The sequence below is a fragment of the Platalea leucorodia genome (genome assembly GCF_965183815.1).
Source record: "Platalea leucorodia genome assembly, chromosome: 3".
Lineage (NCBI taxonomy): Eukaryota > Metazoa > Chordata > Aves > Pelecaniformes > Threskiornithidae > Platalea > Platalea leucorodia.
This window is the reverse complement of record NC_138825.1, coordinates 108075757-108092277: the sequence shown is the minus strand read 5'-3', so window position 1 is coordinate 108092277 and position 16521 is coordinate 108075757. Positions and strand designations below refer to the sequence as shown.

The window sequence follows — 16521 nt, the reverse complement described above, 5'->3', positions numbered from 1 at the left end:
GTGTTTTATTGCTGCAAGCGTGCTTGAGATTTTAAAATTTTCCCACAAAGATGTTTCAAGAAATTAAGAGATAATGTTGAATTCAGATCCCAGAATACCTGGTAGAAAGACATACTTGAGTGATATCCTTAACCTCTCAAACTCGGAGCAGAGTGTTGAAGTTGAATATCTAGGTGATATCCTCTATCCCAAGTGACTGCCATAGCTGTCAGGATAGGGCTTAGTATAGGCCTGGTATACTTTGAATCTCTCCTTATGGAGCTACTTTGCTTTGTATTAGTAGTTAGGTACTTACTATGTTTTCTGAAGAGAAACATTTTTCATTTAAAAAAAAGAAAAAAAGCTCACAAAGTGTTGACAAGTTCTAGTGAAGATTATAGGAGGCTGTCAAATCTAAGCATAACTTTGGTAGATGGTGGCTTTGAGAATGGACATGGGAACAGGTACAGCCTTTTCATAAAACTGATAATGCAATAGTGGAAACAAACAAAAATCCAACCTTAAGTTCAAGAGGCGAGGTATGGAGACAAACTGATGGAACGTGATGTTTTGAATAAGAATGCTAGGTTGTTAGCAGTACTACAAATGTTTTCTGAAGTGGTCCACATGCATGAGTATGAGTAGTTTAAGGGCCACAGGTAAGTTGATGATAAATGCCAGAGCTCAAGAAGGTAAGTTCAAAATAGAGCAATAATAAAAAGCTGTTGTTCATATCTGTTGCCTCCCTTGCACCTCAGCTTTTCATATAGGGAGAACTAGATGTCATAAATACGGAATCAGTATAACTACTCAGGGGTGGAGAAGCTCTTGTCTGAAAATATTGTGGTTTAGTAGCAGACATTTCATAACAGTTGTCAGAGAGCTGTGCTAGAATCATCTGGAACTACTGTTTCCTTTTAGCTCCAGATGATCCTAATGCAAACAAGGAAAGAGCAAAGCTTCAATGCAAGCTGAGAAATCTATACAAGTCACTGTTGCTAACAGCTGGGATTTCCCTAAACTATGCACTAGCAATGGGAGCTCTAGGTCTGCGGGTGCTAAGGGGATTATGCAAGTTTCCAGGGAAACAGATTCCTGTCAGTGGAGTGCAGTTAGCTTTTTATAGACCATTTAATTTTTTTAATGTGTTTTACAGGCAGATATATTGCATAGAAAATGCACATGGACAGCTGGTACGAGACCTAGACTTTAATCCCAATAAACAGTACTACCTGGCTAGCTGCGGAGATGACTGCAAGGTGAAATTCTGGGACACAAGAAATGTCACTGAACCAGTGAAGACACTAGAGGAGCATTCCCACTGGTAGAACAAATTATCTGCATGCTGTTTTGTGGGTGGATGGCTTATGTAATTTATTCAGCTAATTATTTTACTGTTTAGGAGCAATGCAAACTATGTTTGTGCTGTTGTGAATAATCGTTTTTCTACATGGAGGAAAGCTTTCAACATGTGAATGTTCCTTGTGTGATTGTAAATTAAGAGTTTAGACAATGTTAGTCTAATTGGCAAGAAACTGTTGTTAGCATTGTTGGGAGATAGGATACACCTTTGAGAAGCACAGCACAGAACCTGGCTTGAAGGGGCCAGCTGGGACACAGGTGAGCCTTCCCAAATTGAGCCTGATCTGCTGCACCTGATATGCAGAAAAGCCCTTGAGCTGTTTTGGTTGGAGCAGCTGCCATCTATCCTTCTGTTGTCGAATGGTGGAAATGCTCAATAATTCAGCCCTGCTTTTTTCATGCTCTTTGCAGCCCTTAAGCCAGAATATGCAAGTGAGTCATTTTATTCTCTGAGATAATATTTAGAGCCCGTATCTACCACTCTGGCCTGTGGCTGGAACAAGGAGAGAATCTTGTCAGATGTTTGCAGTATTCAGTGGTTAAGAAAAGGAGAGCGGTTCATATTTTATAAAATTTGGGTTGGAGTAATTCTTGCAAAATAAATCTGGACCCTGAAGCTACTTTGAGGGGAATGAAGATGTGAATTAACAGAAGCAGCATTTATACTTTTTTCCAGAAGATTAAAGGAAAAGAATAAAACAAGAACCATAAGACACTTGGCATTAACTTGATATGTAAAATGTAAAAATTGAAGTGAAATATAATCCTACTTTTGTTTAGGGTCTATTTTAAACTTTACTCTAAGAATGTTGTGAGGTTTTTGTTTAACAGGTTATTTCTAATTAGTATTTTGCTTTGGGGAGGTTTTTATATTTAGACCTTAAATATTTATCTGACTTACTAAACAATGAATTGGCATGTACCCTCAAGGAATGATACCACTGAATGGTGTGGTTTGTTCTTTGGATTTTTTTTTTTCCCCCCAAAACTTATTTGTTGAATTTTAAAGACACCTCATAGAAAACAGATGACATGGAAGCTCAAAAGCCAAATGAAGATGGCAAAAAGCAGTCTTTGCAATGAAGCATGGCACTTCTATGCGTACTTGCAACATTTAAGTCAAAGATCAATTTTTTAGTGCTGTTTTTAAAAAAAATTTAACATTGATACGCTGCCTGCCGAGAATAACCTCTTGTTCTTTCTGATTTCATTTTTTAGGGTCTGGAATGTCAGATACAATCATTCTCATGATCAGCTGATCCTCACAGGAAGCAGTGATAGCAGAGTTATCCTGTCTAATATGGTATCAATTTCTTCTGAACCATTTGGGCATATGGTAGATGATGATGAACTAAGTGACCAAGAGGACCAGCATCAAGAAGAGAAGTATGAAGTTTCCTGAGTTTTATGCAGATGCTTATAGTTTGTCTTTTCATTGTAATGGTTAACATGCTATTTTTTTGCTGACTAGGATTTTTGTATACAGGCCTTTCAGGTAAGTAGTTCTAAGTCCTACTTCATTGTTCCTTACTCAGAGTCTTGGGTGGAATCCACTCTTTCAATCTGATTGGCACAGTCACTGTATATTCACTGGTAGGAACAGGATGGTGATGCTGAGGACCAGTCCTAAAGTCCACTGGATCAGTGAAAAGATTCACCTTAAGGGAGCTCTGGATCCAGTCAAGCACATACAATAATCTGCGTTAAGTGAGAGCTGAAAATCTGCTTTTTGCATTTTCTGTGTATGTGTTCTAACCTTTAGGACGCGTTAGCGGTCTAATGGTGACCTTCTGTACAGGTGGAAGAAAGGAAGTATAAATACATTAATTTTTGTAAATTTAGCTCTTAAAATTGCTGACTGCTCTAGAAACCAATAACTCATTAGACCTACTTCAAGCAAAACAGAAGTTTGTTTTTGACTGTCTTGGTAGAGAATAATGCATGTTGCTGCAAGCATTTGTAAACACCATTCCACTTGGGTGTGTGAGGAATCACGTATTTTGCATGTGAATTTTGGAGGGATGGGTTTAAGAGTTACCGAAATGCCAAAATAATAATTTTTCATCCTCCATTTTTGTCTGCCTTCAACTTTTTCATTGTGCAATATATGATGCTTGTTTTCCTCTCTGTACTTCTTTAGGAATATATATATATGTATATAAGGAGTTCTGTAGATCTAGTGTGGGCTGGGGCTTTCTGATTTTGCAACGAGCTTACATGGTGATCTTCAGCAAACTCTTCCTTTACAAAATGAAGATAATGATACTAAAACTCATGTAAAATATTTTGAGACCAACAGGCTTTAGTCTGTATTTTTCTATTCTTTGCAACTGTGAATATCCATGTTCTAGGTGTCTGCACTGAGCAGTTGTTTTGTTATGTTTGGTAATTTATTTTAATATGCAAAGCTGTCTGCAATGAAATAGGCAGATTACGTCCTGAACTATCTTTTTAAATGAAGAGTAGTCAGATGGGATGAGGAACAATGAAATTACTAAGGAGGTCCCCCAGTTACTCAGCTGTGCTTGCTAGATGTTTCAGTTAAAATTCTAAATAAAGTTTAGGTTACTTCTCTAGTTGCATTTTGAAGGTTGCTCTTGCACCTTTATTTTATTAATAAAGATATAGTTTTGCTCCAAATAGTTTCGACATTTTAGTTTGACATAAAGGACTTGGAAACCATTTTCTTTACATTAACTAAGGAAGCTATCCCATATATAGAAATGGTTAATTTTAAATGTACAAAATTTCTCTAGAAGCAATAGGTCATGTAAGTGCCTGGAAAATCAAGGCATCAAATTAAGTACCTAGAAAGTTTCTCACATCAACAGCACATACTTACTTTCTAGAACATAACTAAACTACAGCATTTTAAATATGATGTACCTTTTGGTTCCTTACCTTTGGCTTCCTTACCTTGGGGACTGCAATTTATTCTGTTATGGATGGAAGATAAATAGCATTAATGGAAGTGCGAAAGAGACTACGCTTTCCTGTGTGTATATGGTGGGAATGTATTAATATAAATAACATCACAAGTAAATACTGTTCTGACAGACGCTGTATAGTAGGTCATCTGGAGTTCTGAATTTCTGTTGATGCTAGACAGTGTAGGTTGCCTCACTAAAACATAAGTGATTGTTTCTAGAATAGGACTTTTTGAAACCAAGAATATGCAAAGCAATATAACAAATGTAACACATCTTTTCCTTTGGTTATTGATGTAAACCACATCATGAATTACTTGTATAGTAATGATGTGAAGCCCTTGCCTGTTCCCAGAGGCTACAAGAGTATCAATACTTCCTTTGCTTTTTAACTATGTGCTTTTCAACTCCTAACCTGTTCTCTATAAAACCTGGGAAAGCACATTGGTTTTTGTAACGTTTGCTTGGTACTGTGAGAGTCTTGTTTTGGTGTGTCCATCCCCCTCCCTGCCCTTGTTATGAGTTGAGCTGGAAGGATGTTTGCAAGGGGCTCACCAGCCTTGAACTGTTGCCAGATGAGTGTCTGTTTAGCTCTGAGCACATTAATGAGGCAGGGCATAACAGCTGTTGGGAATACTACTTGTTAGTTAACCACTAGTGCTAAGTATTTAGGCTTTACTACCCGTTTCCCTCCTGGAGACCTCTTTGAAGAGTCTGTTGCACCATTCCATGCGTTTTATTGTATGGTTTGGTTAGGTGTGGGGGCTGTGTGTGTGATTTTTTTGCTTGGGTATGTTCTAGACTTTCAAGGAAGTGTTATATTCTCATGGGGTTCATTTTTATCCTGTTTTGGAGGATATCTGGTTTGCTATTAAATAGCACACAAATCTTGAAAAACAAAAATGTCTTTTTCGGGTGTACCTTGAAATACACGAGGAAGAGCAGGTGTCTATACAACTCGTGTCTTCAGTCACCTTCAGACTGAGTGACCCAATTGCTCTCAAAAGAAGGTTGAAATATCAAGTGGAAAGAAGGAAACAGTTCTTTCTTCATGGGCTACCTATTTTTCATGTTCTGAATAAAATAACTTGTAAAAACACTCCTTGGATTAAATATAAAAATGAAGAGTATGTACTAGTTGTATCTTTCAATTTTTTTTTTTTTCTACGTAGCAAAAATCCTCATATTTTAAAAACATTGACTTGTAATACTATTCTACACAGCTAAGACTTCTGGGATCTTTAAGACTCATGTTAATTTTTAATATATTTTTGAGTAAACTTTCTAATTTTTATTGTATTTCTTAGCTGGAGACAAAACCAAGTAATCTGTCAGTTCAACCCCTCATTGTTCAACTGTGTAAAACTATGCATGAGTCTACCCACTCCTTTATTCTTGGCAAATTTTCTGTAGTAAATGTCTAGTTTTTAAGGTTCACAACTGAAAAATAATTATTTGGATTTAACTTTTTTTTTTTTTTTTTTTAAGAAAAGAATGCAGGTTCAGTGAGTAATGAATAGACAACCAACCAAAAGCTGCTGTATTCTGTTCTGACTAAGGAATTATTCTTTGAGGTTTCTCTTTTGGGTGTTTGTCCATGTGTGTGTTGACATCTTGAGAGTATACATGCTCCCGTCTTGGGAGTATATATGCTCCCATCTTGGAGACCAGAACACGCTATATAACTAGGACTATTGCATGAGGATCTGTCTTTTGCTGCAATCGAGTGACCTTCAGTTCCTCTTAACTGCTGATTCAGATCAGAGCAACTAGTTGGCTGTCTATTCCCTACTTTTTAACTGCTATTGTTGTTGTTTCTCTCATCAGTCATAAAAATGTAAGAACAGCCTCCCTGTATCATATCAAAGGTCTCCCTAGCCTGTATCATGCCTCTGACAGCGGCCAAGAGGAAAGATTATAAAATCAGGAAAAGGAGATGGTATTTCCCCTGGGTATGCTTCTAGCCCTGGACTGTTTGCAGCTCAGGGACCTTTACTGCCTTCTGAATCATCTTTGGAGACTTCCGAGTCTTCCCTTTAGGATTTTCTTTTGCCATCAGCTGTATTCTTGAGTTTGTCTCTTCTCACTGTGTTTTTGTTTGTTCCAAAACATGCGAGCTGTGCATGCACTGCCTTTGTGAAATGTGTCTAGGAGAAATATGCCCACTGTGTTTGTTTTCTTGCACTGAATAAGGAAAGGCTTCAGCGTTTTGTTTGGGAAGCCCAAAGCCTCTGTTGAAAGTCGGTAGTCTAAAAAGAGGATCGAGCTGTCCACAGAGAGGAAGTATAGGCACGTGGCCAGAGGAAAGCTATGGTGTATTCTGGTCAAGTCCCTAGTCTGGATAATTTAATGCGCAGTTCAAATATGGCAAAAAATTAGCTGAGAAATGGGGCATGAAATGCTGTACTCCTAGCTTAATTTCTAGCACCTTGATCCAGAGGTACGAAAAAAGTGTACAAAAATTAAAACAGAACAGATGAGGTGAGTATTTGGGGTGCATTTAGCTTTCATCTGCAAAACAAAGCTGGTGTGCCTGCATAAGAAAATAGGGAGTGTTTTGAATGCCTCAGTTTGAACAAAACGTTTAAAACACAGGGTCATTCCACATCCATGGCTGCAACAGATTAAGGCAGGCTTCTCCCTGGCCTCTCTTTCTTTAGTGGTTCGGCACTGTGGTATTGCAAGGACTTCCTCCCTGTAACACTGAACTTGCCTTAATCCCAAAGCCCCTGAAGGTGTCCGTCCCTTTTAGACATCTGCAGATCACCGAGAACTGTCTTCCTCCAAAGGGAGGTGGGGACTGTCTTATATCCTTTCTTCATTCTTTGGTCATCCAAAATCCTTATGTTAGTGAGTGAGTCTATATTTGGTTGTATTAAACCAGTCTGACAGGCATTTTAATTCTACATTGCTATTTCTAACAATAAACAAAAACTACCAGATTCTTGCAGCTTAGTGTGACCATTTTTACTCACCAATCAGGCTTCCTTTTCTTTAGTTATTGCAACATATTTATTTGCCTTATTGGTTTGAATTTTAAACTCTGTAGGCCTTTGTTTGGTATGCTGATGATACACAGCTTGAGAAGACCATCTGCTACCTTAGGAGCACCAACAGCAAGGTACATGCTGCATTGTCCTGGTTTTGGCTGGGATAGAGTTAATTTTCGTCTTAGTAGCTGGTATAGTGCTGTGTTTTGGATTTAGGATGAGAATAATGTTGATAACACGCTCATGTTTTAGTTGTTGCCAAGTAGTGCTCACACTTGTCAAGGACTTTTCAGCTTCCCATGCTCTGCCAGGTGCACAAGAAGCTGGGAGGGGGCACAGCCAGGACAGCTGACCCAGACTGGCCAAAGGGCTATGCCATACCATATGACGTCATGCCCAGTATATAAGCTGGGGGAAGAAGAAGGAAGCGGGGGGGGGGGGGGGGGGGGGGGGCGTTTGTCTTCCCAAGTAACCGTTACGCGTGATGGAGCCCTGCTTGCCTGGAGATGGCTGAACACCTGCCTGCCGATGGGAAGTAGTGAATGAATTCCTTGTTTTGCTTTGCTTGCGTGTGCAGCTTTTGCTTTACCTATTAAACTGTCTTTATCTCAACCCACGAGTTTTCTCACTTTTACTCTTCTGATTCTCTCCCCCATCCCACCGGGGCGGGGGGAGTGAGCAAGTGGCTCTGTGGGGCTTAGTTGCCAGCTGGGGTTAAACCACGACATGCATCTACAGCACTGTTAACATTCTTCATGACTTCTGTGGCCAGAACTTCATGACAAGGCTCAATTGATAACGGAAGACTTGCTTTTTAAGAGAAAAAGCCTTTTCTGTATCCATACCAATGAAAAGATTTATATGGTCAATAGCATTTTGAGCTTACACATCAGTCCTGAAAAGGAAGCCATCCTTAAACTTTAATTTTGCAGAATGAGCTACCTGATCTCTTTGAGGTTTACAGGCTTAAGATGTCTGCTGTGTTTTCACTGGCAGAAATGATTACTAAGATCAGTATGCTGCCTTCTCCCTTATGCTACATTTTTTGATTATATGGTCTAAGCTTATCCTTATTTTTGTTATCTATTGAAGATTGTACCAGAAATTCACATTAGGAAATACATTTTTTAGTGTTTTCCCTGAAGTCTTATGTTTCCATCTTTTTCACCATAGATGTTAGCCACACCATTCTTTGGTACAAACAGAACAAGGTCTAACGCAAGCAGTTCTCACCATTTTGCCTTTAAAGCCGAGAGATGTAAAGGACTGATCCTTCCAGTACAGAGTATCTCCTTGAGATAGTGAAATTTTTAATGAGACTTTAAGTGTAGGAATATCTTCAGTAATTGGAATGGACCAGAGACAAAATGGTTGCTGGCCTCTCTGTAGAAAGATATTTCCTTCAAAATTCCACCTAAAGGAGGTTGTGGTTTCTACTTTTTGTGATAGAAATGTGGTTTGGAGCCTTTTGAACAGTAAATCATATGGCTTCACAATAATACATACAAACTGTGTGATCTAACATAATACATTTGTATACACATCCGTGACTCCAGGAGAGTGAATTGTCAGCATTGATATTTTGAAAAGTATTTGCCAAACATTCATGATAAGGCAATTTTCAGGGTGTTTTCACACAGCTGCTGATAGTGTTAATTTTGATGATATTTTACTTGTGGTATTTATGTCTTGGAAAAATCTAGAAATCATAGGATTATGCTATGGAATCAACCAAGAGACTCAGTTAAAACAGCTTAAATAGTTTCTGTTTTGGGGAGTGTTAGTATTTGGGACTTTACTTGGTTGGGTGTGTAAGAAGCTGGGCCAAACCTAGTGCAGCAGCACTTTCCAATTCCTAGATTATTTTGCTTTAAAAACGTGTTGTTTCCATACTCTTTCTTTCTTTAACCTTCATCAGCAGATACACCCTCCTTAATTTATTTTGCATATTAGGACAGCTATGAAACCTGTTGTATTAAAAGATGCATTTCCTCTTTTTAAAGATGCCATTTTCCTGTAGAAGCAGTTTTGAAGGCTGGTTTTTTTGAGTAAAAAAAGTGATAATGCTTGCAATAGTATGAATGGCCAATTACTATATATAAAAATTCTGTTCCAGTATAAATATCCTTGAATTCTGTCTTCCTTAACAGAGTGAAAAAGGAAGTAGTGTGTTGTCTAAGCTTACCAGAAGCAAAACCTTACAGTTGCTAAGTTTTCTCCTACAGTTAAAGGGAAAGGGCATCCATGGGCCTTGTTCTAGAATCCAATGGCATGCTTTTCAGGATTCATTTTGGATGCTGCAGTACATGTTGTTGCTTTATTGGATCACATCTATTTCATAGTAATTTTAAAGAGGATTTAATTTTGACTGTGATATGGAATTACTGATTTTTGGTGACTCTGAAAAACATATTTTATTGAACATTGTGGTGACAAAACAGAATCGCAAGCACTGCAAACTTAAGTGGTTGTTAGCATGAGAAGTAATTGGAAATAACAGCTCTCTACATGAAAACAATTATCCAAGGCTTAACAGGCTTCTCTCTCAAGTCTGTAACACAATTAACCTCAAAGTTATCTAATAAAATGAAAGCTCGTCTCCTTTCATAGGAGAAGCTAGTAGGGGTCGTGCTATGTGAATAAGACTACAAAGAGAAAGCAGTTCAGTTTCAGCTCTGTGTGGCACAGGTCTTAAATTTATGCAGGATGTGGGTAGAGATTACACATTTCTTACTATGAGTTCTTAATGACATAAGAGTTCGATGCCTTGTCAGTTGATGCAGTGCAAGAACATATGTAAGGAGAGAAAAAGGTAGTTTAGTCTGGCCAGAAAAAGTCTTTAAAATAGTACAGGAAAATGAGAAACGAAAGGAACTTTTTAAGGGGCAGGGAGGTTTAAGACACGGAAGAAAATAGCTTACGAAGCTTGCCAGGCATAACAAGTGATTACCAAGTAAGTTTATCAAATATAGTCTACTCATGCTGCTCTATCAAGGGATCAATAGGCCAAGCACCTACATCTGGGGTACACTAAACTAGCTATAGCATAGCAACTGCATTTTTACACCCATAACCGGCAGCTTTTATGTAAAACCAGAAATGCCTGTGTTTTGGCAACAACCTGAATTATACCTATTAAAGTAGCATAGAAGAAAGTTTATTTCATATCCACCTCTGTACAGGTACTCTTCCTGTTTCTGAACTTCTCTAACCGGGAAGAAATTTAAGGTCCTGAACTCTCCTCTCTGTTCTGAAACCTGACAAAGATCTGCTGACTTTATCCCAGTATCCAGTCCACTTCGAATGCCCTCCTCTTCTGTGCCTGGTGTTATGCATCTAACCTAAGAAGGCAGATAACCTGGGTATTGTCATCAGGAGCTGGTAACTATGAAATAGAAAGTTGCTGAGCTAGGAATAATGCACATCAAAGATACAGCAGTATTCATTTAATCATTGCTACATAATGAACTGAGTATTAGAAAAAATACACTCATCGGTGCTATGATATGTTAGGCTCTGAAATTACCTACTGTATGTTAAGGAGAAATAAAATTGTAGCAACTGATAAAAACAGAAGGATAATTAAAATATCTAAATAGACAAAACCATCTTAAGATAAATACAAGTTGCTTTGCATGTGTTCCACTAGTATGTGCTGTGACCAAAATATTTTTTTTCATAGACTCTGTTTATATGTGCATATATTTTTTTTTTTAAAAGGTATTCGTTACCTTGCTTAAATAAATGTCAGTGTCATAGCTGTTAAGTCTGTACCTTCTTGCATTAACCATATCATATTTAATATCTGAGGAGTTAGGAGAGTCTGAGCTGATTCTTTAATAAATAAAAATGTGTAAAAGCTGTGTAAAAATTCATTGAGAGTAAATAGATTGTTGTGGGACTCAGAAATTGAACAATTGTAAGTATCGTAGATTCTCATAGATTCAAAAATAGTATCCTCAGCCTATTCTTGGATTACCAAAAAAAGCGTGCACATAGCCCAAATGCAGACAAATCTGAGGTATTTTCTTGGAAGTCTCTTAGCATAGGGTAAGGTGATCTGTCTCCAAGAGATTCCTGTTGTGAGGAAAAAAACCTACCACAAATAACCGTGCTCTTCTGGGAGTTTTGTTTGCTTTTTTTTTTTTTATTATTTTGAACAGTTTTTCACATACATGAAATAAATTCTGCTCTTTATTCCACTAGCAGAATCCTTCTGGGCTCATTACCCATTACATAATTTAAAGGCTAATCTGTTTTCATTCATACTGTTTGTAAAGGATGCTCATGGACAGTTTCTTCTGGATCTTCTGTATTGTTCCCGAGACACATGTCATTGAGATGTTTTTTTTTCCATCCTGATTATCTTGTATAGTATCTAGATCTTTTACACCAAGTGTGATCACTTCCATAAGGATTTTCTTAGGTTCTCAATAACTGTCTCAAGGCTATGCCATTCTTATACACAAGAAGTCTATACGTAATGTTATCATAGATCTATGATATTTAAAAACAAACTAACAAACAAACAAACAAAAAACCACTGAAAATGGAACTCGTGGCCTGAAGAACCATGTGGAATAGCATGTTTTCTTTTTCTGGGATGGCACAAGATTACTTTCATACCCAAGAAGAAATTCAGTGTATAGACAATAATAAAAAACAGTTAAAAACTGTAGTTATAAATGGAAATGCCAAACAGAAGTTCATCTACAGGCTTCTTTCCTGAACACTCATTCCCCTATGACTTCTGTAAATTAAATTAGATGAACTGTGTTATTTAAATGAAACACTGAAACAACTCTGAGCATACAGAAAATAGTATAATCTAGAAGCTTATTTGTCCTTGTTTATCCAACCTTTGGTTAACTGAGACTGCTGGTTAACTGAAAGTCGGTCGTGTCCCCTGACAGCCATGTGCACCGTGCATTACTCCCCTGCTTACCCGGAGAGACATTTGAAACCTTCAGAATAATGGAGTTGTGGGTAAGTGGGTGAGCACCGCGTGAAGCACATTGCTGTCTGGGGACATGACCAACTTTCACTTAACCAGGCATGTCAGTTACCAGGAACTTAGAAAAACACATTGCAGGAGATGAAGTGTCTGTGTGTGTCTCTGTTTATTAGCTCTCTGCTGTTAGATGGTTTGTATCAAAGTACATATTCAGGAGAACTGCAAAACAAGCCTGCTCTTTGCAATTAACCAGGGGCTGCGTGTTGTTTGTGCTATGACCTTTTTTTGTTAGTTGACCTTAAACGTAGCAAAAGTAAATGATAAAAGTCCTTGAAACTAAATATCTGAAGCTATTCTGCAGTATCAGACTGCTTTTGGTTTATTCATTAAATTCAATTGAATTTTAATTGCGATGTTAGATTCGCAGCTGGTTAGGCTGGCTAGGTGGAGCAGCGATATCCTGCAAGCGATCCAAGTGTGATACCGTATACGCTTTGTGATCGTAGAGACGTGTGCTTTCAGAGAGCAGCGGCAAAGGGCAAAGACAGCCAATAACAACACTTCATTTCTGTAGTAGCAGCATCTGTTTAAATGATTGAGTGGCATTCACGAGGCTCTTTGGCTTTGCTTTCTGTTAGGAGGATTGCAGCTGTAACACAAGGCTGTTTCTGGGAGGCAGGGGGATGCTTCTGAAAGGCTGACTGATTCCTGTCAGGCAGAGGTGATCCTCTGTGGGTGAAGGAGCTCTAAGGTCATCCTCTGAAAACTCACCTACCCTGTAGCTACAGAATAATGTGCTGTGGTTTTGCGGTGAGAGGAGGGATTGGCTCTGTGAGTGGAGAGAAGGGCTGTTCTCAGCTAGCAGAGCACAATCAATGACTCTTGGGTGGTTTGGACTTCAGAGAATTCCCTGAATCTGTTAAATATTTGCAATGCAAAAGAGAATCTGTCTGCGTCTTATGATGTAGGTGACCAGGAGCTTGGGTGTTGCAGTGAGAGGTGAGGTATACAATAATAGATGAATGTGGTGTTGCAATAACTCTAGGAATGGGAGATAAAAATTAGTGTTCAGAGTGGTTCTTCCATCTCCTTTATATTACTCTGCAGAGAATGGGTCCTGGATAGCAGCACAGGAGAGACTGTGATGTAAAAACTGCAACCTCTTACCTACCTACTCGTCCCTAATAAGAATATATATTAAGAATTCAGTTAACAACAAAGGGGGAAAGGAAGGGATGGTGAAAGAAAAGGCATTGATAAAAATGTGCGTTTAAGTGCGTTTAGATCATACCCCGTAGCTTAACTTGTTTTATAGAGAGATGCTTAGTGTAGGTTCTGAGAGACTTGGAAATGCACTGAAGTTGAGAATAACAGGTACTTTGTCCCTGTAAATGGGGTCTTTAACTAATCGACTTGACTCTGCTGTGTTATCTACAACATAGGTACATGCAGATATCTGGTATAAAATATTTCCTTAGAGCCTACTGCTGCGTTCTTGTACTTTAAATGGGAGGTTGCGTATCTAGATGTTAGTGACACTTAATATTGCCTTTTAAATCAAGTGTGTTCACAGCTCCTTACTTTTTTTTTTTTTTTCTTCAATTTTAGGATTAAAGAGCCCCTTCAGGACAGTGTAATAGCTACCTATGAAGAACATGAAGATAGTGTATATGCAGTTGAATGGTCCTCAGCAGACCCATGGCTATTTGCCTCTTTAAGTTATGATGGGAGACTTGTTATTAACAGGGTTCCCAGAGCTCTTAAATATCACATACTGTTATAATTTGTTTGGATTATGGTGGAGTTGTTATCTTGATGTACACAATTGGTAGGTATTGCTTAGGTTTTTTTCAGGATCTATTTTTATTAAGTATAAATGTTAAAATTTTGTTAAGAATATCTGTACTAATATAGGCACTTTTAATTTGTCCTTTGTATTTGCCTTGGAAAACTGTGATGCATTTTCTGAAGGCTGTGCTAGTTTGTTGGTTTGGGGTTTTTTTTGAGGGGCTAATCACTTTGTGAATTATAAAGTTTCAGGAGGTATTAGGTACTTCCCATCCTATTGCTTTATTACTTCAGCTTTATGCAAATATAGTGGATTACAGAAGTGTTATGCTGATATAAAACTGGGAAAATATAGGGTGCATGTAGCAGAAGTGATCTACTTGTTTACAAGAATAATATTTTATCTTTCTGATATAAGCAGCCTTCTGCTCTTAGCTAGGGGCACGTTCTGCTAACTGTTCTGGTCATTCTTCAGTGTTTATAGATACAGTTGGGAATGGTCTTAAAAGGCTTTCTTAATTCAGTCTAGTATTATAAACAGTTTTTCTCCCATTTTGCATATCCTAAGAAGAACTGTTAATCGTGAAGGTGAAACCTTCAAAATAAATTTTTCATTTAAGCCTTATGGTAGTATCAACAAAGTACCGGCCTTTAATTTACAAACTGAATGCAATTTTGATCTATGTGTTGTTAGTGGAAACAATATTAGTCTTTACCAAAATCTGTTCTATTCTCATGTAATGTATTATCCCATGTTTATAGAACTTAGTTGTGCTGTAGTATATTTCGAGGGACTCTGGAGCTGTGCCATTGTTAACCTGAAAAATCTCTTTAATATTTTTAAGTAGTCTCTCTTTCTTATCCTTTTGACTTTGTGCTGTTCTGCAGTACGCTGACATGATGTAGCAGGCTTTCAACTAAGCACAAAACATCCTTTGCTATGTCCTGCTCTTCACAATACCTGACCTAGGCGTTGGTGACTCTCTCGTTACAAATGCTGAGAACAGGCAGGTGCTGCCCTGCTGGAGAATGCACAGAAAACTTGAGATGCAGGTAGTAGGCATGGTGAAACGTGCCTATATGTATTGATAACCCCTCTCCCCTTGCATAGCTTGTCATTATGAAAATTCTGCCGCTGTTCTTTGTGTGCTCAGACTAACCCCAGCAGTAATTACTCTCTGTTGCCTTTTCGTCGCTATTATTTCCCGTTAACTTCAGAACCTGGGTATGTGCAATGGTGTTGGCGGTGGTAGTATTGTGTAAGACCACTCTGAAGAAATGGCAAGAACATGGGATGGAAAGATCAATACCAGCCTCTTCCCGTGATTCCTCCCGTTGCTATGGCAACTGTTGGTGTTAGTGTTGAGGGACAGCCTGCTGCTCACCTCTGCTTGTCCTTACCCACTCTTGGATCGAAACATGTCCAAATGTGATTTGTTGTGTATACACAGCTGCTTCTGTGAGAACACGCTTTGAGAGTGTGACTGGCTGCTATAGGCCAAAACATTCAGAAAAGATGAAAGTTGAATTCTATTTCTGGCTTTCTTAAAGAGCTTCTTTGGAAGAATTCATAGGAATGAAGTAATCTAATTAAATCATCTGTACTATTGTTGTATTTGTGTTACAATGCTGCCTGTCTGCTCCAGAGTGAATGTTTCATTGGAAATTCTGATGGTCTGATTTTCTGCATTAAGATTTTAAACTTGTGCTATTTCAAATTGTCTCAATCTGTAATTAGGCATGAGCTATTCACCTGTATACTGTAAGAAAAAATTACATTTCCAAATCAGTAGTGCTTCAGTTGTCTGCATATCAAAATCTTTGGTTGGGCTGCAGCTTTATCTGTGGAGCTTTCAATCTGCAGACACAAAACCTGTTGGGTTCCCCCCACCCACCCCAAACCCCTGCAGTGTATCTTTAGTATGCAGCAGAACACTTTAAAACTTTCTTCACATTAGCAATAAAGGTCTAATGAAACTTTATTGTCTGTTAATGTATATGGCTTGCAGTGTGAAGGTGACGGGAAATTACATAACAGTATGTGGGATTTGATTTGATTTTTAACATGTAATAAATGCAGGACAGATTTCAGACTAATTTTGATGTGGCTGTATTTTCTTTAATATTGTAAGCTTATACAAGCTGGAAAGCTCTGTAAACAAATAATAGCAAGAAATGTTTTCTTTTGTTTTAGATTTGTTAAATGCGTATAATACCACTCAATAGGGAAGAAGAGAGGGGATGAACACTGGGAAGAAAAGGGAGTAGCAGGTCGAATTTGAATGAAATGCATTACAGTAGAATCAAGACAGTAGGAAGGGTCAAGTTTTAATCATTTTCAGCTGTCTGTAAAGCGGGATCTGAGCTACGTGTACAGCACTGACAGCAATATGGAAATGACCTTCAGAAAGGGAAAGCTTTTGACAAGGTTTCATCCGAGGCTGTTAGAGAAAGGAAGCTGCTGTGGGATAAGAGGAAGGGTTCAAAGATGGTTAAATAACTGATTAGAAGATACGAAATA

General features: G+C 38.2%; 1 protein-coding gene across 9 annotated transcripts in view; it reads left to right on the top strand.

The window, feature by feature from the left end:
- EIPR1 (EARP complex and GARP complex interacting protein 1) overlaps positions 1-16001 on the top strand; it is a 96448-nt gene extending 80447 nt beyond the window's left edge. For 7 of the 9 annotated variants that reach the window (XM_082305781.1, XM_082305784.1, XM_082305783.1 and 4 more), the window contains 3 exons: positions 1136-1303; positions 2560-2727; positions 13821-16001. In XM_082305781.1, the coding sequence (XP_082161907.1) occupies positions 1136-1303; positions 2560-2727; positions 13821-13995 (511 nt within the window). In that variant the 3' untranslated portion in view covers positions 13996-16001. Of the gene's footprint in view, positions 1-1135; positions 1304-2559; positions 2728-10440; positions 10947-13820 lie in introns of those variants that run through there. The other 2 variants (XR_014227568.1, XM_082305782.1) reach the window with 2 other exon arrangements.
- The last annotated feature ends 520 nt before the right edge of the window (positions 16002-16521 follow it).